The sequence below is a fragment of the Barbus barbus genome (assembly GCF_936440315.1).
Source record: "Barbus barbus genome assembly, chromosome: 3".
NCBI classification, from domain to species: Eukaryota; Metazoa; Chordata; class Actinopteri; order Cypriniformes; family Cyprinidae; genus Barbus; species Barbus barbus.
In genome coordinates this window covers 32,288,520-32,314,081 of record NC_136731.1, presented here as the reverse complement: position 1 = coordinate 32,314,081, position 25,562 = coordinate 32,288,520, and the positions used below count along the sequence as shown (strand labels likewise).

Genomic DNA, 25,562 nt, shown 5'->3' with positions numbered 1-25,562 from the left:
AGAACTAACAAACATTTCTTGCTTGGATTGTAGGGAAAAGAATTATAAATTCAGCCAGGGCTCCATAAAAAAGTTGCACTCTAATGGCTAACAACTATGCTAACAGAGCACTTTTTACTCTGTGTCAGACATGATATTCTGGTTGGGTTGCTTGCTTTTTGTTTTTTGGAGGACCACGTCCAATAGAGCACCTCACCAGCCCTTAAATTCTGCCTCTGCTAAAGTGTGTCACTTTGCTTCTTGGCTCACTGAGACCTGGATAACTACTAAAGTACTACTACTACCTTTTTTTTTTCCCCCTTCCAGATTCAAACTGGACTTCCTACATCTGCTGTGGGGGGTTTGTTGATGAAAAGCTAATGAAATTATATTTACAAAATTACAATAAACAACGTATTAAACTAAAAACACTTATTAAGTTTATATCTGCATGTCATGTGACCACTAATTGATATAAGAGAACCATGTGAATATGATGTAACATTTTTGAAATATTAAGTAGGGAGTACTTCAGATATGCTACATATCTTAGGTTAAAGGGGTTCAGCTGAACCCTCTCAATTACAGTCCAGTTACTACTCTTCCTTGACTTTAAATTCAGGCTCAAGAATTGATTTTACATTTTTGCTTTTGTTCCATTGACTTGTGTCACATGTCTGCCCTACAATGCAGCCAAATCAACCAAGATCCAGTCATTTAACACGTTGAGGTCCAGAAACTTAAAGTGATTTCAATGATCCAGCCAGTATTTTATCACAAATACAATACTTAAACTTTATGCAGCACAACACTTACATTATTATATCAGATTAAAATACCATCTGAAAGGGGTGAAACAACACATGACGTGTTAGCCTGACTTCACATCACTCAGATTATTGACACGTTTAGTAATTTAGTTCAATTAGATACACAAGCAAGACAATCTGGTGACTCTTTTATGAATAATATTCTCGTTACAGGTTTTGTTCTAGCACGTGGATTCAGAGTTACTACACAACTGTGTGATGAAGACGCCGGTCAACTAAAATGTCTATGTAAATAGCATATCCTTTATTTATTAGTCTGACATTTATTTTTTCAATTAATTGTTTATTATTATTTTTAATTTTGTTCTGTCAACCTAAGTATGTACCAAAACAAACCTTGCGACTTTACAACTAAATGTTGCATCATTTGCATTGTAATTATATTTTATTAGTAGTGACATGCACCGCCCACGAACTTTCATTGGATAATAACACACGTGATTATAATTCTGGAGAAGATGATTGGCCAGGACCGCTGATCAATAATTCATGAGGACTCATTTTCTTAACATTTTTTAAACTTCACATTTAAACGTGCACGTTGACAGATTGTCAGACTTTGGTGTGCTCTATTATCAGTTTAGCATGTTATTGTGATAGCAGTAATATGTAGCGATACTTGTTTATCTCGACGAGGCAGGTTAGTCTAGTGGCGAGCGGCGTTACAGTCTGAATGTGTTTGTGCTGAATCAGCTTGTCCCCCCAAAATCCGCATCGTTTTAAAGTTGTTTTAGCTTGATTTTAAAAACCGCTGCCCCAGAGATGGCATCAGCAACGACGACAGATCCGGTTTTTAATCCCGGAGCCATAGGGTTACCAGAGTCTGTAGTCCCCGCTAGCATGTTTGCTCCAGCGCGGGGATGCGGCGAGGATGACGGGGCGGAGTGCTTCGAGGACGGGGAGATGTTCAACGGCGAGGCCGTGGATCTCGGCATTGACTTCTCCAGCAAGGTAGGCCTCAAACAGAGTCAGCCTGGTCGTAGTAAATTAATGCGTTTACAAAAATATATATTATTAGTAAAGTGACTTCACGTTGGAATTTTGAACTGGCAGTTTTAATCATGTTACTTGATTTTCTTTTCTTTTTGAGATTGAGTGTTTGCATCTGTAAACCTAACCTAAGCTAACACGGCTATCTTTAGCGATATTTTTAACAAATGTCTTATCGTCTGTATCATATGCACCTGTCGTAGTGCAGTATTAAAATATGGCTTTCTGATTTATCCATCTGTGTGGGGGTTTAGCTGCAAAGCAAGCAGATTATATACTGCAAATCTGCATTCGTTCCAATGAATGAAATACGGACAGTTTTCAGTTGTGAAGGAATGACAACCTTACAACACAATACCTGATGAAATATCAGAGCAACACAGAGGGATTTCCCTTTAGAAGGAGGAAGACACGGAGGAGATAAATAGAGCAGAGAATGAGGAAGTCCATTTTATAAAGTGATAACTTTTTTTTGTTGTTGTTTATGGTCCCAAAGTTTTAACACCATGTAAACAATGGACAACATTTTTCTTCCTTGAAATAAGTGAACTGAAATAAAATATCATATATATTTAAACTAGTTGCCAAGGCATAATCTCTCTTTTATAATTTGGTTTAACTTGATGTACTAAAATATCTAAAGCCGAAGGTAAATAAATAGACATTATTTAAGACTAATACAAATGACAAAAACGTACAATAAAATGACAAACAATTGAGAAAATACAAATAATAATTATAATAGTATCGCTTTGTTACTAAAATAATCAACCTGGCAAGATTACCTCTGAATATTGAACACTGTGAGCATAATAATAAGCTAGTATCTGTCTTAATGGTTCTTTTACAAGTGAGGAACTAGCCTTCATTTCAGTATCATTGGTTGCTATTTATTATATACAAGTAACTACTACACTGAAAAAAATGCTACTAAATTTAAACCGCGGTCAAGCCAGCCTCCACTTTCAAAAACACGGTCATTCTAGCCGCCACGTTATTTTGTGCTGCGCGCATATACTAGGCGTTGCGGTAATACCGAGTAAAACTCAGATCAGAGGAAAAGCATATCTCCTTGTTTCCACACACCACTCCAAATATCATATTCTATAACTCTAAAAAGGAAACTCCCTGTTTCCACAGACCAGTTTCAATTCAGATCAATAGTCCACTACCCCAGGGTATCACTCAACCAGTTTCAAGACGATCTGATTTTGCATTACAAAATAAAAGCCCTCTAAAAACTCATATGACCAATTTTGTCTTTGAATTAGATGGCTCTAAAAAGGAAACTCCCTGTTTCCACAGACCAGTTTCAATTCAGATTAATAGCCCACTACCCCAGGGTGGCACTCAACCAATTTCAAGACGATCTGATGTTGCATTACATAATAAGAGCCCTCCAAAAACTCATATTCTACCTGTTCTGCCTATGATTTTGGATAACTCTGAAAAGGAAACTCCCTGTTTCCACAGACCAGTTTCAATTCTGATCAATAGTCCACTACCCCAGGGTGGCACTCAACCAGTTTCAAGACGATCTGATGTTGCATTACATAATAAGAGCCCTCTAAAACTCATATTCTACCTGTTCTGCCTGTGATTTTGGATAACTCTAAAAAGGAAACTCCCTGTTTCCACAAACCAGTTTCAATTCAGATTAATAGTCCACTACCCCAGGGTGGCACTCAACCAGTTTCAAGACGATCTGATGTTGCATTACATAATAAGAGCCCTCCAAAAACTCATATATGATCAATTTTGTCTTTGATTTTAGATGGCTCTAAAAAGGAAACTTCCTGTTTCCACAAACCAGTTTCAATTCAGATTAATAGTCCACTACCCCAGGGTGGTACTCAACCAGTTTCAAGACGATCTGATGTTGCATTACAAAATAAAAGCCCATCCAAAAACTCATATATTACCAATTTTGTCTTTGATTTTAGATGGCTCTAAAAAGGAAACTCCCTGTTTCCACAAACCAGTTTCAATTCAGATTAATAATCCACTACCCCAGGGTGGCACTCAACCAGTTTCAAGAAGATCTGATGTTGCATTACATAATAAGAGCCCTCAAAAAACTCATATTCTACCTGTTCTGCCTATGATTTTGGATAACTCTGAAAAGGAAACTCCCTGTTTCCACAGACCAGTTTCAATTCTGATCAATAGTCCACTACCCCAGGGTGGCACTCAACCAGTTTCAAGACGATCTGATGTTGCATTACATAATAAGAGCCCTCTAAAACTCATATTCTACCTGTTCTGCCTGTGATTTTGGATAACTCTAAAAAGGAAACTCCCTGTTTCCACAGACCAGTTCCAATTCAGATTAATAGTCCACTACCCCAGGATGGCACTCAACCAGTTTCAAGACGATCTGATGTTGTATTACATAATAAGAGCCCTCCAAAACTCATATTCTACCTGTTCTGCCTGTGATTTTGGATAACTCTAAAAAGGAAACTCCCTGTTTCCACAGACCAGTTTCAATTCAGATCAATACTCCACTACCCCAGGGTGGCACTCAACCAGTTTCAAGACGAGCTGATGTTGCATTACATAATAAGAGCCCTCCAAAAACTCATATTCTACCTGTTCTGCCTGTGATTTTGTATAACTCTAAAAAGGAAACTCCCTGTTTCCACAAACCAGTTTCAATTCAGATTAATAGTCCACTACCCCAGGGTGGCACTCAACCAGTTTCAAGACGATCTGATGTTGCATTACATAATAAGAGCCCTCCAAAAACTCATATATGATCAATTTTGTCTTTGATTTTAGATGGCTCTAAAAAGGAAACTCCCTGTTTCCACAAACCAGTTTCAATTCAGATTAATAATCCACTACCCCAGGGTGGCACTCAACCAGTTTCAAGAAGATCTGATGTTGCATTACATAATAAGAGCCCTCAAAAAACTCATATTCTACCTGTTCTGCCTGTGATTTTGGATAACTCTAAAAAGGAAACTCCCTGTTTCCACAGACCAGTTTCAATTCAGATTAATAGTCCACTACCCCAGGGTGGCACTCAACCAATTTCAAGACGATCTGATGTTGCATTACATAATAAGAGCCCTCCAAAACTCATATTCTACCTGTTCTGCCTGTGATTTTGTATAACTCTAAAAAGGAAACTCCCTGTTTCCACAAACCAGTTTCAATTCAGATTAATAGTCCACTACCCCAGGGTGGTACTCAACCAGTTTCAAGACGATCTGATGTTGCATTACATAATAAGAGCCCTCTAAAACTCATATTCTACCTGTTCTGCCTGTGATTTTGGATAACTCTAAAAAGGAAACTCCCTGTTTCCACAGACCAGTTCCAATTCAGATTAATAGTCCACTACCCCAGGGTGGCACTCAACCAATTTCAAGACGATCTGATGTTGCATTACATAATAAGAGCCCTCCAAAACTCATATTCTACCTGTTCTGCCTGTGATTTTGGATAACTCTAAAAAGGAAACTCCCTGTTTCCACAGACCAGTTTTAATTCAGATTAATAGTCCACCACCCCAGGGTGGACTCCAACAGTTTTAACTGATATGTCATTTCATATCAAAATATGCTGTTTTGTCTATTGGTTCAGGTTGCAACAGAAATTAAACTCCCTGTTTCCACAGACCACTTTCATATCAGATGGATTGTACCCGTAATCCTTCCAAAAACGTTTTTGTCTGACAATTCAGATTAAATAGTAAACTCCCTGTTTCCACTCAACATGTGCCAGTATTCACTAACGTAATATATAACAAGAAGGAACATTCACAATATTGTTATCGTAGGCACTTAAAAATACTGTGAAAATTAGTTCTTACAAATTATTCATATTTTTGGATTAAATTCATTTGATACTTTTTTTTTATTATGTTATCAAGTTTGATTGTGGCAGTTAGCTGTATTTATTAGTTATATAATTTTTTGCCTAATCAAAATAACCCAACTGTAGTTTGTTTGAGATTAATTGGAATGCACAATGAAAAAACATGCTTTGTGAAATTAGTTAAATGGGGAAAAAAAAAATTATATATAATATTATATATTAATTAAAGTTATATATATACAGTGTATATATATATATATATATATATATATATATATATATATATATATATATATATATATATATATATATATATATATATATATATATATATATATATATATATATATTACAAAATATAAGAAATAGAGTCGATAATTGCCATCAAGTCGAAAACAGACATGAAACATAAAGCGACGTTGAAAGCAATGCACAAGTAATGCGTAATGAGTAGAGATTTAAAAACCTGTAAATTAGGAGCAGTTCTAAGCTAGGACAGGGGTGATATGGGTGAATTTACGTAGGCCCATTAAGAGTATTGCTGAAGTATTTTGGATCAACTGGAGACTCAATTACACAATACAGTGAATTACAGAAATCTAAACGTGATGATATAAAAACATGAATTACTCTTTCAAAGTCTTGAAATGAGAAGTAAGGCTTGATTTTAGACAGAAGATGGAGATGAAGGAGACAATGAATATCAAATTTCAACTTACTGTCAAGCAAAACACCAAAGTTTTTAACAAGGGTTTTGGCTTGGGATGTAACAGATTGATTACTGAGATATTTTAATGCAATGCTACTAGGGAGACCACAGAATGATAATTTCTGTTTTCTTTTCATGAAGGTTGAGAAAATTTGATGACATCCAGATTTTGACATCCTTCATACAAGCCAACAAAGTATCAAAGTTGTTGTTATCAGAGCGTTTAAGTGGCAAATAAATCTGGGTAGCATCAGTGTAACAGTGAAATGAGACACAGTGCTTCCAAAAGATGGAGCCCATAGCGAGCATATACAGAGAGAAAAGTGTTGGAGCACGTATTGATCCCTGTGGGACCCCCCAAGGGACTCAGGGAGGTTAGCAGCTGATGACATGTGTGTAGTCGAACTGAGATCCTCCAGTCTTTTAAATAGGAACTAAACCAACCTTAAACAGTTCCTGTCAAGCCCACATAGGAATTGAGTCGGGCAATGACAATATTATGATCGATCATATCAAATGCAGCAGTAAGATCTAAAAGCACTGATACAATTCTATCACCCTGGTCAGTTACCATATAGATATCATTTAACACCTTTAATAAAGCTGATAGTACTATGAAATGTTCTGAATTTAAACAAAGAATAATAATTTCTGTAACAAATGTATCTGTTGCTCATTATTAATGTTAATGCAATAACTCAAGTTAACTAATAAGACCATATTGTAAAGTGTTACCTATTGTTCTTTATAATTCTTTTGCACTTTAATATTTTTTACTTTATACATTTGTGTATTGCTTTATTGTATTTAAATGTTCAGGGTTTTTTGCTATCAGAAAATAGTTATGTAACAGTTTTTTGCTACTAAATATAACTATTGTGATAATACCCTATAATGTGGTAAAAGATTTAGCAATTATCGTAACATGAAAATTTGAAAAGTCACATGCCTAGTTTAGACAGACCACTTTCACTTTAGATGGACAGCCTACATCATCAGAGTGTCACACCCAGAATGTCAGGATTGTCTATTGTATAATTTCTAAATAAAAGCAATACAGAAACTCACATATATGCAGCTTAAGCTATCTATTCAAATTGGCTTTTCAGCGTTTCCAGTGACCACTTTTACTTCATATTGATAGTACATGTATGTGATTTGACTGCCACACACACAATGGCAGGACTGTTTGCTGCAAAATTTCAAAATAAAAACTAATAAAATATTTTGAATATCAATTCAGATTGGTATAAAAAGGAAACTCAGCTTTTCACATAACAATTTCACTTCAGATTGACAGTACAGCACCTCAGACTGTTGCTGATGTCAGGACTATCTGATGTACAATTTTAAAATAAAAGCCCTCTAAAACTCACATATATGTTGTTTTGACTATTCGTTCAGATTGGTTTAAAAAGTGGACTTCTTGTTTTTACAGACCACTTTCATTTCAGGTGGACAGTACAACTCTTAAGAGTGTTACTCACACAATTTCAGGACTATCTGATGTTGAATGACAAAATAAAAAGCTCATATATTACCTGTTTAGTTTATAGATTTAGATAGCTTTAAAAGGAAACTCCGTTTCCACAGGCCAGTGTCACTTATGATTGACAGTACATCGCCACAGATTTTAACATACACAATTTCGGTAGAGTTTGATGTTTTTTACATTGAAAAAATGTTTAATGAAATTATTGTTTACAGATTATTTTCAGATTGATTTACAGATTATATGTTAAATAAATAAATAAACATAACAAAGGCACATTATTTTTTAAGCTTTTCTTCAAAAAGGGATTTAACAGCACAAGCTGCAGTTCCACTCGGCTGCCCTGGCCTGTTCCAGGTCTTCTTCTGCCATGCTTATTCTTCATGGAACCACACATCACAGCTCTCACACTGGATCTGGAAAATGAGAAGGTGAAAATTTCAGAGTGGTGATAAATACTGCTGTAAGGCTCCACCCATCCGGCCCAAAGAAGGTTTCCGGTGGTGGATGAAGGGTTCCTGCGTGTTCGGTCTTTCCAGTGTGCAAAGTTCTTCAATTTAAATTAAACTCTAATCTGACTCCATTTTATCATTTAATCTGACTCCATTTTAGCTTGACCTCGTATTTAACTTGAAATACAAATTGATTGTTTGTCCATTTCTAATTTATTATTCTGATATTTGATTATTCTAGTTAACTCTTGACTTCATATTTACTCGTTCATTCGGTTGCTCATGTCTTTAACAAGGATGCAACGTAATCTACTAGAGTCAATAATTACAGAGTAAAACAGAATAAGGTCAAATGTAACAATTTATTATCAGTCAGGTAAATATTGTATGTATTATGTCAATTCCACAGCAATTCAAAGAGATCAAATCATATCAATACAAAACATCGAATTCTCAAAGATAATTCTACGAGTAAAGGATGCATACCTGACTTTATAGAAATACATAGTGTGAGCATTGAGACCCACACTACGGGCTTTCTGGTTACAGAATCGCCCTGATCCTTTTGCCAAATTTCCTTAAGTACTTCAGACCAGAATAAACATCCCCCAAACTGGAGACAGGAACTAACAATTTGGATTTGCTTTGATCAAGCCGAGTTAGCACCTTTTTGGGACAGAAGGTAATTTGCATGAAAACCACTGGGAACTGACCCACCCTCTATAGTATGCAAAATATCTCTGAACTCTCAGGATCTGTATTCCCTTTTAGTTTACTTCTTACAAGAATGAGACCATTGTACCAGTCGCCCTGAGACAATTCAAATGATACCAAACATGACTGTAAATAACACTTGCATTAATGTAGAATATTACATTCTTCTATTGATCATTCTGAGTGAGCTGAGTGAGTGAAGGATGGGGGAAGGAAGGGGATGAAAAGGAACTGATGCATATGTGAGAGAGGCATTTTCTTGTATTCTCTCTCAGTGGGATGTGGAGACAGATGTCTGTATGTTAATGCACTGTGTGTGTGTGTTGTCCATCTCAGGAGTTCAAAGTGTCTGAGTTTCTGTAATTCTTACACTGCGCATCACAGTTTATTAGTTACTTATGGCTTTGATCTTCAAATCAGCTTTCAACACTACTACTGATGTTACTAAGTCAAAAACCTTACCCATTTTGTCAGAGGAGGCCCAGGTCCAATTGGCTTTGCCATGGAGCACATGGCACAGTTAGTGGCTTAATTGAACACTAAAATATAAGCATACATATCAATAAATTAATAACACCAAGAGAGGCTGTATATTGTTAAATGCTATGTTGGGGAAACTCCCACTTCGACTTTCACTTAACAAACTTACAATAATTTCAGAATACAGCCAAAATGACATTGATTCCTTTTTTTGTTTTTTATAACAAACAATTAACAGCAAACATCTATATATTTAAGTAGTGACTAAAAGCAGCATTTAAATTAGACCTTAAGACAATGCATGTGGTACAATGTGGGTAACACTTTTAAGACTTCAATCAGTCCATAAGCATCCCCTTCTTCATTGAAACACCACTCTGTGTTTCTGTGTGGTTGTTACTTTTATGTTTTTGCAGATCTCACACTTACAGGTTACATCAGTAATACTGCACCACTGTTGCATGGCAATCATTGAGAAAAACACTGCTGAAGAATGCCACTGCTCGGATGAATTATTACTTTATCAGTAAGTTATTTCAGTCACATTGTAGTTTGTGAAACAATTCTCACTATTAATAGATGTAAGACATTATAGTCTGCCTCAACCCAGCTTCCACTCCAAATTTTATATTAAACTATTCTCCTGTCCCTACTGTTACATGTCGGGTTTTCTGTTTTCCCCTGTGACTGTTCCGTGTCGGGTTTTCTGTTTTCCCCTTTGACCTAGTTCAGTTTGATTAGTCATTGTGTTCACCTGTCCTCCCCAATTATCTGCCCCTTTATAAGTTCCTGTGTTTGTTAGTCTGACCGTCGGTTATTGTTGCTATTATTGATGTGTGTGCACTCCCCTGTTTGTATCTGCTCCTGGAATCCTGATTAAAAGAAGGACTATTGTCTATGCTCGTCGTGCGCTCTTTGTTCCGCACAGCATCGTAACACCTACAAAGAGCTTAATTATCCTAGAGATAGTTATTCCCGATCCAAATAATATGTAAATAGTATCTCCGGAGTGATAATTCTTCACTTATAGCGTGGGAGCAACAGTAGGCCATCAAGAACCATCTGCTGACCAAAAATGGTACATGAAACAACTGATAGGGATTCTGTTTAAGCTTATCATCCAAACTTGAAAGTCTACCAAAGTTGAGGGAACAGAAGGCTATAACTTGCATTGTTATCCGCAATTTACATTTAAAAGTAAACTTAATTTACATGTTGAGCAGGAAGATGAACGTAATACAGTTTACAATGTTTTAATATAGGATGTTCGGGGTTCATTTAGACTACGCTGTTATTTGTACTTTGTCACTGCTACGCTGTAATAAAATTATTTTTTTCATCAAGACCTTCGACGTCTTCATCACTTTTTCTAATAGTTGTTAATTTTAGGTATGGTGTAGGATTAATGGATCATATGCATAATAAACATTACCGTGTGCTCTATAAGTAATAATAAACAGCTATATGCTAGTAATATGTATGCTATAAACAACTAGTTAGTAGGGAGAATTTATCCCAAAACTAAACTGTTACCAATATTAAATTTGGTATATATTTTTTGGTTCGTATTACTACACACTACACACAAACACTTTCCTTACAAACCTGATGCTTTAAGTATCTGCAGAGCCATTGTTCTCCGCTCATTTGCCATTTCTTTTTTCGCTGTACCAAAACTTATTTCTGGAACAGCTGGAAAGGTCTTCATCACTGCTCTTGCCATCTAAACAAACAGACATTTATCATCATACTACCATCTATATCTGTACCAGACTCATGCATAGGGCAGCAGTACCAATGCATTAACCACAACTACATTAACAAAATAATAATTATTTACTCATTTAGGGCTGTACAAGTCAGTTAAAAAGAGTTAGAAGACATGGATTTAAATGACATGATACAAGTATGAGCAATAACATGACGACAATTACCCCACAGCTACAGCTATCTTGCTGTATTGGATGGGTCAGGACTCCACCTGTCCATTCAATGTCCACCCAGTCCCCTTTTTCATCGCCTGGCTTTCTTATTTTTAGGTAGTCACTGTATGTGATTAATTGTGGGAGTAACTTACATTAGGAACAATGCAGATAAAGTTTGCAACGTATAATCTAAATAATAACTAGATCAAAAATATATTTCTAGTAATATTTCATAATGTTTAAAAAATTAAACATGCTTTGCTGACCATGATATTACTGTGCTTGATTGGCCAGCCAACATGCCTGACCTGAAACCCATATGGAATCTACGGGATATTTTCAAGAGAAAGATGAGAAACTGTCAATCTGAGCTGAAGGTTCAATAGTGCCTCAGCAGGAACAGACTGATCACTTCCATGCCACACCTCACTGATGCTGAAGGAGCCCCGACCAAGTATTGAACAGGTAGAATATGAGTTTTTGTAGGGCTCTTATTATGTAATGCAACATCAGATCATCTTGAAACTGGTTGACTACCACCCTGGGGTAGTGGACTATTAACCTGAATTGAAACTGGTCTGTGGAAACAGGGAGTTTCCTTTTTAGAGCCATCTAAAATCAAAGACAAGATTGGTCATATATGAGTTTTTCGAGGGCTTTTATTTTGTAATGCAACATCAGATCGTCTTGAAACTGGTTGAGTGCCACCCTGGGGTAGTGGACTATTAATCTGAATTGAAACTGGTCTGTGGAAACAGGGAGTTTCCTTTTCAGAGTTATCCAAAATCACAGGCAGAACAGGTAGAATATGAGTTTTGGAGGGCTTTTGTTTTGTAATGCAACATCAGATCGTTTTGAAACTGGTTGAGTGATACCCTGGGGTAGTGGACTATTAATCTGAATTGAAACTAGTGTGTGGAAACAGGGAGTTTCCTTTATAGAGTTATCCAAAATCAAAGACAAAATTGGTCATATAGGAGTTTTTGGAGGGCTTTTATTTTGTAATACAACATCAGATCGTCTTGAAACTGGTTGAGTGCCATCCTGGGGTAGTGGACTATTAATCTGAATTGAAACTGGTCTGTGGAAACAGGGAATTTCCTTTTTAGAGCCATCTAAAATCAAAGACAAGATTGGTCATATATGAGTTTTTGGAGGGCTTTTATTTTGTAATGCAAGATCAGATCGTCTTGAAACTGGTTGAGTGCCACCCTGGGGTAGTGGACTATTTATCTGAATTGAAACTGGTTTGTGGAAACAGGGAGTTTCCTTTTTAGAGTTATACAAAATCACAGGCAGAACAGGTAGAATATGAGTTTTTGGAGGGCTCTTATTATGTAATGCAACATCAGATCGTCTTGAAACTGGTTGAGTGCCATCCTGGGGTAGTGGACAATTAATCTGAATTGGAACTGGTCTGTGGAAACAGGGAGTTTCCTTTTCAGAGTTATCCAAAATCATAGGCAGAACAGGTAGAATATGAGTTTTTGGAGGGCTCTTATTATGTAATGCAACATCAGATCGTCTTGAAATTGGTTGAGTGCCACCCTGGGGTAGTGGACTATTAATCTGAATTGAAACTGGTCTGTGTAAACAGGGAATTTCCTTTTTAGAGCCATCTAAAATCGAAGACAAAATTGGTCATATATGAGATTTTGGAGGGCTTTTATTTAGTAATGCAAGATCAGATCGTCTTGAAACTGGTTGAGTGCCACCCTGGGGTAGTGGACTATTAATCTGAATTAAAACTGGTCTGTGGAAACAGGGAGTTTCCTTTTTAGAGTTATCCAAAATCACAGGCAGAACAGGTAGAATATGAGTTTTTTGAGGGCTCTTATTATGTAATGCAACATCAGATCGTCTTGAAACTGGTTGAGTGCCATCCTGGGGTAGTGGACTATTAATCTGAATTGGAACTGGTCTGTGGAAACAGGGAGTTTCCTTTTTAGAGTTATCCAAAATCACAGGCAGAACAGGTAGAATATGAGTTTTTGGAGGGCTCTTATTATGTAATGCAACATCAGATCGTCTTGAAACTGGTTGAGTGCCATCCTGGGGTAGTGGACTATTAATCTGAATTGAAACTGGTCTGTGTAAACAGGGAATTTCCTTTTTAGAGCCATCTAAAATCGAAGACAAAATTGGTCATATATGAGATTTTGGAGGGCTTTTATTTAGTAATGCAAGATCAGATCGTCTTGAAACTGGTTGAGTGCCACCCTGGGGTAGTGGACTATTCATCTGAATTAAAACTGGTCTGTGGAAACAGGGAGTTTCCTTTTTAGAGTTATCCAAAATCACAGGCAGAACAGGTAGAATATGAGTTTTTTGAGGGCTCTTATTATGTAATGCAACATCAGATCGTCTTGAAACTGGTTGAGTGCCATCCTGGGGTAGTGGACTATTAATCTGAATTGGAACTGGTCTGTGGAAACAGGGAGTTTCCTTTTTAGAGTTATACAAAATCACAGGCAGAACAGGTAGAATATGAGTTTTGGAGGGCTCTTATTATGTAATGCAACATCAGATCGTCTTGAAACTGGTTGAGTGCCACCCTGGGGTAGTGGACTATTTATCTGAATTGAAACTGGTCTGTGGAAACAGGGAGTTTCCTTTTTAGAGTTATCCAAAATCACAGGCAGAACAGGTAGAATATGAGTTTTGGAGGGCTCTTATTATGTAATACAACATCAGATCGTCTTGAAACTGGTTGAGTGCCATCCTGGGGTAGTGAACTATTAATCTGAATTGGAACTGGTCTGTGCAAACAGGGAGTTTCCTTTTTAGAGTTATCCAAAATCACAGGCAGAACAGGTAGAATATGAGTTTTGGAGGGCTCTTATTATGTAATACAACATCAGATCGTCTTGAAACTGGTTGAGTGCCACCCTGGGGTAGTGGACTATTAATCTGAATTGGAACTGGTCTGTGCAAACAGGGAGTTTCCTTTTTAGAGTTATCCAAAATCACAGGAAGAACAGGTAGAATATGAGTTTTGGAGGGCTCTTATTATGTAATGCAACATCAGATCGTCTTGAAACTGGTTGAGTGCCACCCTGGGGTAGTGGACTATTAATCTGAATTGGAACTGGTCTGTGGAAACAGGGAGTTTCCTTTTTAGAGTTATCCAAAATCACAGGCAGAACAGGTAGAATATGAGTTTTGGAGGGCTCTTATTATGTAATGCAACATCAGATCGTCTTGAAATTGGTTGAGTGCCACCCTGGGGTAGTGGACTATTAATCTGAATTGAAACTGGTCTGTGGAAACAGGGAGTTTCCTTTTTAGAGTTATCCAAAATCACAGGCAGAACAGGTAGAATATGAGTTTTTGGAGGGCTCTTATTATGTAATGCAACATCAGATCTTTTTGAAACTGGTTGAGTGATACCCTGGGGTAGTGGGCTATTAATCTGAATTGAAACTGGTCTGTGGAAACAGGGAGTTTCCTTTTTAGAGCCATCTAAAATCAAAGACAAAATTGGTCATATGAGTTTTTGGAGGGCTTTTATTTTGTAATGCAAAATCAGATCGTCTTGAAACTGGTTGAGTGCCCCCCTGGGGTAGTGGACTATTGATCTGAATTGAAACTGGTCTGTGGAAACAGGGAGTTTCCTTTTTAGAGTTATAGAATATGATATTTGGAGTGGTGTGTGGAAACAAGGAGATATGCTTTTCCTCTGATCTGAGTTTTACTCGGTATTACCGCAACGCCTAGTATATGCGCGCACCACAAAATAACGTGGCGGCTAGAATGACCGTGTTTTTGAAAGTGGAGGCTGGCTTGACCGCGGTAAATTTAAGGTAAGTGGTTGCAGTCAATTTATTTTAGCTACATTTAAATAAACAAATTTTGTTGAAGGTTAGTCGTGTGTAGCTAAAATAAATGGATTGCAACCACTTACCGGTCAGGGAACGTCCTTGGGGAAGTCGTGGCCTAATGGTTAGAGAGTCGGACTCGTAATCCAAAGATTGTGGGTTTGAGTCTCGGGCAGAACACGAATTTTCACTTCACTTCACTTACCTTCACTTCACTTACCTTAAAAAAAACGAGTAAATTCAATGAATCTCTTTTTTTTTTTCAGTGTATGTAATTATAGATTTTGAACAACAAATTTAGGTTCTGTATTTCACACATCCACCATTTATTAAAAATAGTATGAATTTGATTGTTTTTGGCACCTGTTCCAGTTTTAATAATTACTATTTATTAGTTCTGGTGCTTATTTCTTAGTTACTAGCAGCTATTAAAATAGTTAGAAGTATATATTACAGTTTTCCTTGTTTTAGATTTTTAATTGAACTCTGTCACAATCTCTTCTGAACTCTAATCATGATGCATGATAAATGATTAGTGAGATGAAAAATATTACCATATAATATCTTTGTATGCGTTTGTGTGTATTAATAATTATTGGCATGGTTACTAATAGCTAGGAAATAAGTACTAGTACCTACTTCCTAATAGTACATAATTACAAATATTCCATGTAGTCTTTCAGTTATTATGAGGTACTATAAGTACATGCATTATATATAAACAAGAATTAGAAAAATGTTGTCTTAAATAGTTTTAGAAGATGTATAGCATGTCGCCACACGACCCAGTTTGACACGTCAGCTATTCATAAACTAGTTTAGGTCTACATATCCACCAGTGCTCAACTTTGATGAATGTGGGAACCAGGGCAGATAACTCTTCATGTTTTCTGCTGTGGCAGCTGCTGCCTTATCATTCATCAGACAGTTTCAGACTGAGGGGAGGATCTGTTTTTGTATGGCTGGAGCTGAGTACTATGTTTTGCATGAATCTTCGTTACTTTGGCTTGTGTAACATTACTCCTCATAACAACTGATGAAACGCGCAGTAAAGCCAGGCAGCTCTGTTATTCAAGTCCATTGATGACTTTGTTCTATTTACACTGGTGTTGAGTTAGACTGAGCCTTTGTACTGCATTTATGACTGTAATAAAACAAACAGATGGAATGTTGTTCCACAGTCGTTCTGTGTTTAATAAGATTCTTTTCTGTTGTGTATCATAGCTAGCCCTGGTCAGTCCCAATGGGGAACAGTATGACTCACTACTACGGCAGCTGCGTGAGAGAATGGACGAGGGCTGTGGGGAGACCATCTATGTTTTGGGGGTGGGCTCAGGTGAGAAACTGAGATGAGAGACTTGACTCTTTTTATTTTTTAAGAATACCCACCTGCTTGTCTCTCACACTCTTTCAGATGGAGGAGACTATGGTTTGAATGAGAGTGATATGCAGGCGTCTGTGGCCACAGTAAGGTCCATGTGTGAGCAGATCGAGGCAGACCTCATCCTGTTGAGAGAGCGTGCCGAAGCTGGTGGCCAGGTCAGAGATTGCCTTATTCGCCGTCGAGTGGGAGAAGCTGACTTCCTGGAGGTTAGGTGAGTGATGAGAAAAGTGACAGTTCAGTTTAACCAAAATACACACTTGGTCAAACATCATATACTTTTTCTTTTTTTTGTGGAACATAAAATGAGGTGTTTAGGCGAATGTCCAGGCTTCTATTTTCCATACAATGAATGCTGACAATGCAAAAGATCAAGAAAAGTTAATCCAAAAGAACAAGAATATACACAACCTTTCAAAAATTAATGATAACTTGTATTTAGGAAGGAGACATTAAATTGATATAACGGGACCGCAAACACATTTATAATGTTACTGAAGATTTCCATTTCAAATAAATGTAGTTCTTTTGAACTTTCTATTCATTAAGGAATTTTATCACAGTTTTCACAATATTAAAGGTTGAAAATTTCACTTTGAGGTTTTTTAACATTAATATTAGTTCCCTTAGCCTGTCTATGGTCCCCCAGTGGCTAGAAATGGCGATAGGTGTAAACCGAGCCCTGAGTATCCTGCTTCGCCTTTGAGAAAATGAAAGCTCAGATGGCCCGATCTGGAATCTTCCCTTTATGTCGTCATACGGGGAAACCTTACCTCCCCTTTCTCTGCTTTGCCCGTCCATGAGAAAATGAGCTATGACCGTGCGAGGAGAGTAAGAGACATCACGGCTTGCAAACGAGCAAAGCATTGTTTTTTGGCACTTCTGATCTGTTCTACTCTATGAACTGTCACATACTGTAATACAACTGAATGCCCAATAAAGCTGTTCACATTTACATATTTTCTGTTCTCATACATAAAACAAGTATAAATAGTAAACACGACCCATAAATACATGTTAACCCTGAATCATTCTCACTTTACTCCTTAAATCCTGATATATTATCGCAACATCGTCTGATAAAATCAATATACATCTAACTTACACTAAAAAGCGACTATATGCAGTGGTTTTGGCTATATTACTGTTTTGCGTCTGAGTAATAAACTGCGCATATTAACAGACAAATTATGTTCATATTTAAAAGTTCAAACTGTCAGTAAGCGACAAGTGCTTGTAAACGCTGTTTTGTAAATGATTTATTGATGAGTCTGCTGCTTTAAGGCAAACTGAAAGCGCTGCTTCTCTGCCGCTTGCTGCTCAGAACAGACGCCGAGAGGCGACACTGCGCCGGGAGAGTCAGACCTCACGCTCGCGGGGCAGTACTGGAGACATCTTCCAACTGAATCATAGCTAAGGTTGTTTTTTTTTGTTTTTTTTATTTATTTATTTTTTTTTAAAAGTCGCTAGGTTTGTTAGTATGTACCCGTTATGGGAAAAAGGCTGCCTAAAGGGTCTGAAAGTTTCTAAATATTGTTCTAAAGTCGCGCTCGTGGGTGTGTGAGACGCGGGAGCTAATGGCAGCGGGCGGAGGATATTGTTGCGGCCCGCCCAGGTAAAGTCTATGTGTGGGAAACACTGACCGGATCCAGACACAATATTTTAAACTAACCATTCGGAGACGTCCTGCTGTAGCCGCTGAGTTGCAACTTCTTCATCCGGTGCTTCTCCATCCGCATCAGATTCTGGGTCAAACTGAAAAGCTTGAAGGACTGCGTGTCTACGAGCCATTGCGATACATCCACTGTCAACATTAGCGCATGGTACCGTGGCCGCAAGCTGCAGGCCACACACCCACCCTCCACCTTGCCCCGCCTCTCTCCTCCTCATTAGCATTTAAAGCTACAGACACAGAAATGGCGCGTCCTAAGGAAAGATCATTGTGGGACTGGCTCATAGTGGCTGAAATTCTGCACCAAGGCTGAATTTCGGGAACGAGACTCCAGATACAGTACTAGGGACCACTTAGGCCTATATAAAAGCATCCAAAAAACAGCATGTCATGGGACCTTTAAGCAGCATAAGTGTTTTCAGCATTGATGATAATAAGAAATGATTCTTGAGCAGCAAATCAGCATATTCGAATGATTTCTGAAGGATTGTGACACTGAAGACTGGAGTAATGACTGCTTTGCCATGACAATAATAAATTAAATTTAAAGATATATTCAAATAAGTTGTAAATAATTGTTTTGATCAAATAAACGCAGCCTTGTTGATCATAAAAGACTAGGCTTTCTGTGATAGACTGAGTTGATGGTGTTACTGGTGTTAAGCCGCATCACAGGTTACGTCTCTTACGTGCCGCCGCAGAGAACAGACACTACAGTTAAAAACTGAACGTGGCCGCTCAATGCAGCATGGCAAACGACAGTCACATCACCGATCAGCAGCAGGATTTCATTTATCACATGAAGAAAGTGAGTCAAGCTGACTGACAATAAGCGAGGAGAGGCAGACAAGATGATGGAAGAAGATTTGGTTTCAAAACGAAATTCTAAAGCGCCTGTTTGGAAATCATTTTTTTTTTTTTTTTTTTTTATTTGTTTTGTTGTTAAAAGTTCTGTTTCATTCATGGTGAGTTTGTCATTGTACTGTTTTGTTGTTGTCCAAGCATTTAATGCGAAATTGCGGCTAATTTGAAAGTGAATGTAAAATGCGCAGAGGGATTTATAAGATATTTAAAAGCGAAGGAAAGGGAGGAAAAGAGGGAAAACTCCAACGAACACACGGCCCCAGTGATACCGGTATTACTGGTGTTGTCACACAATGATTAACTGGTGGGAAAATTTCCTCAGTGTCACAACCCTATAAGACACGTCTTTCAAAAACATGTTAAAAACTTAGCAACCCCAAACTTTTGAACAGTAGTGTAGCATATCGATGATTCATGCTCTATTATATTAAAGGGGCATCTTTAATATGTCTTCCAAGTTCTAAGAATCTTTTACCTTTTTGACTATAGCCATTTTGCATTACTAACTCAAAGTCATGATGGTGTTTTCCTCAGGGTGGCTGTAGTGGGGAATGTGGACGCCGGTAAGAGCACTCTGCTGGGTGTGCTGACTCATGGAGAGCTGGATAATGGACGTGGCTTTGCACGACAGAAGCTCTTCAGGCACAAGCATGAAATGGAGAGTGGCCGCACCAGCAGCGTGGGCAATGACATCCTGGGATTTGATCAAGAAGGCCAGGTAGTCAACAAACCTGACAGTCACGGAGGCAGCCTAGATTGGACCAAGATCTGCGAGAAGTCTTCTAAAGTCATTACCTTTATTGACCTTGCTGGCCATGAGAAGTATTTGAAGACTACTGTGTTTGGAATGACCGGCCATCTGCCTGATTTCTGCATGCTGATGGTAAGGAAGGGGAAAAGTTCAGTTTCAAAATCTAGTGAGCTGCCTTGATACTTCATAGGCAGCTTTGTCTCCTTCAATGGCAGCATCCTAATCAAATACGAGTATGAATGAGCCACATGAGAAATGACTATAAATACTCTAACAAGCACAACAAATCCTGGTTAAAACAGTCCATTTTAATTTGTTTCATTACCTTTAAAAACAAAACATTTTTAGTTCTGATTAAAATACATTTATATAGACATTTCCTTCACATGTGAATTTGGGATAAAATGTGGCATAATTGTGGACCTAACTTCATGTTGGGAGCACATTTATGAGAGACAAAAGTGCTGCCAAAGTGGAACAGAGTGCTCTAATGATGGTTGAAATCTTTAAATGTACTCCATTTCTCTGTCTTGCACAGATTGGAAGTAATGCAGGAATTGTTGGCATGACCAAAGAGCACCTGGGTTTGGCATTGGCTCTCAATGTTCCTGTCTTTGTGGTGGTTACCAAGATTGACATGTGTCCAGCTAATATTCTTCAAGGTGAACCATAATAACACCATTGCTTCATTGACTGTAAACTATGGAAAGCTGTAGGTACCTCCATACTAATGAACACTAATATGTAACACTGTCTTTTCAGAGACCTTGAAGCTCCTGCAGAAGATATTAAAGTCTCCAGGATGCAGAAAGATCCCTGTCCTAGTCCAGAACAAAGATGATGTCATTGTCACAGCATCCAATTTCAGTTCTGAGAGGTGATGCCCCACAATACACGTTTTTGTTTATCGCTGACTTTTAACCCAATTATTCTCCAGACTCACGTATATTTGTTTGTTTTGTAGAATATGTCCCATCTTCCAGATCTCTAACGTCACAGGAGAAAACATGGACCTGCTGAAGATGTTCCTGAACCTGCTCTCCTCCAGAAGCTCATTCAAAGACCACGAGCCTGCCGAGTTCCAGATAGACGACACCTATTCAGTACCGGTAAGCACGCTCTCTGTCTCAGTTTACGTATTTATATGTGTCCCCTCTGTCAACAGTCCAATTTTTTTTTGGCCAGGGTGTAGGAACAGTAGTGTCTGGGACCACGTTACGAGGGCTGATTCGACTCAATGACATTTTACTTCTTGGACCAGACCCTTTGGGAGCTTTCCTCCCCATCACTGTCAAATCCATTCACCGCAAGAGGATGCCTGTGAAAGAGGTCCGTGGTGGACAGACGGCCTCTTTTGCGCTGAAAAAGGTATGTGGTGTGGGTTCTAAACTAAATGGAATTTTTTTTTATATTATACACACACTGAACATGCATATATATTATGCAAATAAAAACTTCTGTATGCAAATAATCGTTTGACAGCACCTCAATTCAATAGGATCTCATATCTTGTTTCCCATAAATTTATTTATTTGTGGTGGCCTGCCACAATATCAAAACTGACAGTCACAAATGGATTTTCCAAAAGGCTTTGACTTTGTTGAATAAACATGAGCACTGCAAGTTTCAAAATCGAAACCCGGTGCGGGTGTTTTTATATCGCTGTATTTCTGACTGTCTTCAGAAAATTTTAGATGTCATTTTTATTTAATCTTGCATGTAATGTCTGATAAAGCAGCGTTTGTGAGCGGAGCGCTGCTTTGTGTACAGCCACTACTGGGGAAACCTCTATTTCTAAATGCGCCTCCTGCTGGCAGATAATGAATTTGCATATATATGCCGCCACAAATAGAGTGCAAGTCTGTGGGAAACATTTTTACTGTTCATTACAACATTCCTCCTCATTTCTCTCTCCTTCAGATCAAGCGCTCCTCAATAAGGAAGGGCATGGTCATGGTGTCACCACGATTAAACCCGCAGGCATACTGGGAGTTTGAGGCTGAGATACTAGTTTTACATCACCCGACGACCATCTCGCCTAGATATCAAGCAATGGGTGAGATAACATGCACTTGCACGCTCTTAAATGCAAATATGTGAGATTTGTTTCGAACCATTTCTCTCACTTGTCTCTTCCTTCCCACAGTGCACTGCGGTAGCATCAGGCAAACCGCCACAATCCTCTCTATGACCAGCGACTGCTTACGCACAGGAGACAAAGCTACCGTACACTTTCGCTTCATTAAAACTCCAGAGTACCTGCACATAGACCAGAGGCTCGTGTTCAGAGAGGGAAGAACTAAAGCTGTGGGCACCATCACGAAGGTCAGCTTTATGGGGGTGTAGCTTACAACTGAATGCATGCAAGTGTTTCAGTATTTTCCAGCTAGCAGTTGATCGTTTTTATTCTTTTGACTTGTAGTTGCTTCTGTCAACTAATAACCAACCATCAAACTCTAAACCTCCACAAATCAAGATGCAGTCAACAAAGAAAGCCCCGGCTAGAAGAGAGGATGGAGTGGCCCCGTCCAATGAGGAGAGCGCTAGCACAGGATCGCCAGCCGCTCAGCAAAATCTACCACAACAGGTAATAACAACAGACGAGGGGAAGAATACTAAATATAAGATGTGTTATGTTCAGATTTATGAGTATTGGCAATTTGTCTTCCTGCTGTGTTTTGTCAGATCTGTCTGGTCTAATAGCTTTCTATCACTTTTTTCCCTTAAATCCACGTTTTAATCTTCCTTTCGATTCTCACATGAAATATTTACTTTGCTTCACCTACATCGTGCTCTTCTGTTGTGCTTTCATTTCATCCCTCTTTATTTCTCATAAATTGCTCTTTTTGCTTTCGTTTACCTTTTTGTTTCACACTTCTTACTGCTTCAGACAGAAATGGAGGAAGATCCTCAAAACAAAGAGAACAAGGTAAAACAAGGGACCGCAAGTGACTCACTCATTCCCAAGACTGCTAATTACCCCCTCACAGGACCTGTGCTGTTTATAGAGTCTCAACATCCTGAAAGCACAATGCATGATGCATCTTTTACCCAAATTATACTGTGGCATGGAAATGAGTGAGGCTTTGGGAGTTGTCTCAGTACACAAGATAATGAACACTGTAGTATTTTGTGTGATGGTTCTAATTCTCTTGGGCAATGTTACAGTGATCTGTTTGGTTGATGGTGACATGGATGAATATTTGGATTTTAATTTTAGATATTTACCAAAATATATATATATTTTTTAGTTTTTGAATTCTGCATGTGACATATTAAAGTTTGTGTGTGGTATTTTAAAGATTTGCATTACAAAAATAATTGCAATATTTTTTTTTTACTTTTTTTTTTTTTTTTTTTTTTTTTGAGGTGAAGTTATATTTTTAAATTTAAGAGAAATTTGGCTGACATAATTTTGAATCAATTTCTGAATACCATCTCAAAAGTTGAAACATTTAAATTATTTTAAATTGATCCATCTAGAATTCAAATGAACAAAATTCAAATCTTTGTAATTTTTTTTTTTTTTTTTTTTTTTTATAGCTGCATAAATTTAAATGCATGGTTATATTTGAAAAACAAATCTTTGTCAATCAACAATCAAATAAATATTTATTAATAAAGAACTACCATTACTTTAGTATGAAAGTTTTTTTTTTTTTTTTTTTTTTTTTTTTTTTTTTTTGAATTTTACTTTTTATCTTCAGTTTTTTACATTAATTTTTTTTTATGATTTTTAAAAAAAGTAGTTAGTACTATAGTTTTTAACTTTTTAGTTCTTTTTAGTACTTCAATTTAAACTGAAATGAAAAAGAGAAATGTTGCCTTACCAACTAGCTGTAATAAAATATATATATATATTTATTTATTTAATTTCAGTTCATGGTTTTAGGTTTCATTAACGGTATTAACTCCTGTAAACTACATGCACTTAGTGTAATTATCTCTTGCTGCTTATTATATATTTATAGTATTATGTATTTTATACTGCTGCAGTAGAAGTGGTAGATGTTGCCATAGCAGGATCAAGTGTAAAGTTTTCGAAGTCAACAATCATCTTATAACTTCCTTTCTCCTTACTTCTTGAAGCCAAAGTCTGGAGGCAGAAGACGAGGAGGTCAGCGGCACAAAGGCAAACCTCAAAGCAACTCCACAGTGACCCTCGCTGGTGCGGTCGGGGGCTGCTAAACTCCCCCTTTCAAGAGTCCAGTTCACCCTCCATGTTTTACTCTCGCCTTTCACCTGCCCACACGGACCAGACCACTTTGATGACCAGGCTTAAGAGTTCACAGAACCAACATGCACATTGTTTTGTGAATTTTAATTTATTATAAGACGTGCGTGTGTTCGTAGACTGTATATACCGTAGATTTTGAGACTATAGGACACATACTGCATAGTGGTTCTGTTTTGGCTGTAAATGTCAAATTAAGGAGGACTTCAGGTTTGAAGTCTGTTCCTTCTTGCTGAACATGACATCATGTACTTGCTCTATGACTGTCATTCTTATCACATTTTTAGAATAATCCCATTGGAAATGATGTAAAGCTCTGGAGGCTGAACTGTTCATTATGTAGCTAACTGTTTTTAAGGGAATATTAACAAGACTTGTCACAATTGTTTAATTTGAATTAGCATTGTTATTGTGGACCATAACGATGAGAACTGGATGGATTCCAGATGTTTTCGGTGGGTGTTATGACCTGAATTAATTGGGGTCTGAAGACACTGACTGCAGAGTTTGCTGGCAGCTAGTTTAGTGTGAAATGCGAATTGGCAATTAAACACGCTTTGAAATCTAATCGCACTCATTGCTAATTACCTCATATTACAGTTTATTTACACTTCCTCAAATCCTTGGTCAAGCTGAGCAAAACACTTGAGTGTTTTCAGGCCTGACAGATTTGGCTCAGGTTCAGGGAACATACTCAATTATCAAATAAGATACTTCAGACTACCCAGTGAAATATACACAGAGTAAGGGGCGAAGAACAGTATGTAGATCTTAAGGTTATAAAATGTGTATAATAGTTCATGATCGGGAAATCGTACAAACCGGTGCCAGGTGTTCTTAAGAAAAAAAAAAAAAAAGTTGTAATCTTTTTTTCCAGCTTTGATCAATAGGCCTTCAGAACACTTGCTGTAATTTCTTTCTGATGGTTTTACTGTTTATTAAGCTTTAGTATTATGATACCCGGACCATTCTCTGCGTTTACCTGTGAAACTCAATTTCCTCTACCAATATTCAAATAAACTGGTGTTCACAATATCAGCAGTGTGTGATTTCTTGTTTGGCTATCTAGTCCAGGGGTCTTCAACCTTTGTTAGACCAAATACCCCATTGTTGAATTAAAGCTGGAGCAGGGACCTCTGTTGTATATCATGACTGATGTCTAGCATTTTAAATTTACATTCCGAGACAATGAATCGTTTAGTTTAGTTGACATGAACTGAAAATTCACCCTATTTTATAAAATCAGTTTTATGAATGTTACTGTGAATACTTCGTTTCATTTAAAAACTGTATCTCAGTCCTTCAGTCTTTTTTCTCATGAGAATGGCCATAGCCAGGGTTTGAAAAGCAGTCTGCTAAAGGAATAGTCCACCCAAAAATGAAAATCCTGTAATCATTTACTCAAGTTGTTTCAACCCTATATGTGTATTTCTTCATTTGAACACA

The 25,562-nt window shown here is 37.6% G+C and overlaps 1 protein-coding gene across 4 annotated transcripts; it reads left to right on the top strand.

Annotated features, from left to right (window-relative positions):
- The first annotated feature begins 1,273 nt into the window (after positions 1 to 1,273).
- gtpbp1 (GTP binding protein 1) lies at positions 1,274 to 25,153 on the top strand. Of its 4 annotated transcripts, none has more exons than XM_079388110.1 (13): positions 1,274 to 1,760; positions 16,439 to 16,550; positions 16,629 to 16,809; positions 19,666 to 20,014; positions 20,421 to 20,544; positions 20,645 to 20,759; positions 20,847 to 20,991; positions 21,068 to 21,250; positions 21,803 to 21,938; positions 22,029 to 22,207; positions 22,305 to 22,469; positions 22,773 to 22,811; positions 23,972 to 25,153. In XM_079388110.1, the coding sequence occupies exons 1-13, from the start codon at positions 1,572 to 1,574 to the stop codon at positions 24,068 to 24,070; spliced, it is 2,016 nt and encodes a 671-aa protein (XP_079244236.1). In that variant the 5' UTR covers positions 1,274 to 1,571; the 3' UTR covers positions 24,071 to 25,153. The 4 variants fall into 4 exon arrangements, with proteins under 4 accessions (XP_079244236.1, XP_079244239.1, XP_079244237.1 ...); XM_079388112.1 differs by having other exon boundaries at positions 1,318 to 1,760; positions 22,359 to 22,469; positions 23,972 to 25,147; XM_079388113.1 differs by lacking the exon at positions 22,773 to 22,811 and having other exon boundaries at positions 1,301 to 1,760; positions 22,359 to 22,469.
- The last annotated feature ends 409 nt before the right edge of the window (positions 25,154 to 25,562 follow it).

Coding starts and splice junctions, on each gene's coding strand:
- gtpbp1 (XM_079388110.1), top strand. CDS start 1,572: ATGGCATCAGCAACGACGACAGATCCGGTTTTTAATCCCGGAGCCATA. Junction 1,761..16,438: donor GCATTGACTTCTCCAGCAAG/GTAGGCCTCAAA, acceptor TGTGTATCATAG/CTAGCCCTGGTCAGTCCCAA. Junction 22,208..22,304: donor CTGTGGGCACCATCACGAAG/GTCAGCTTTATG, acceptor TTTGACTTGTAG/TTGCTTCTGTCAACTAATAA.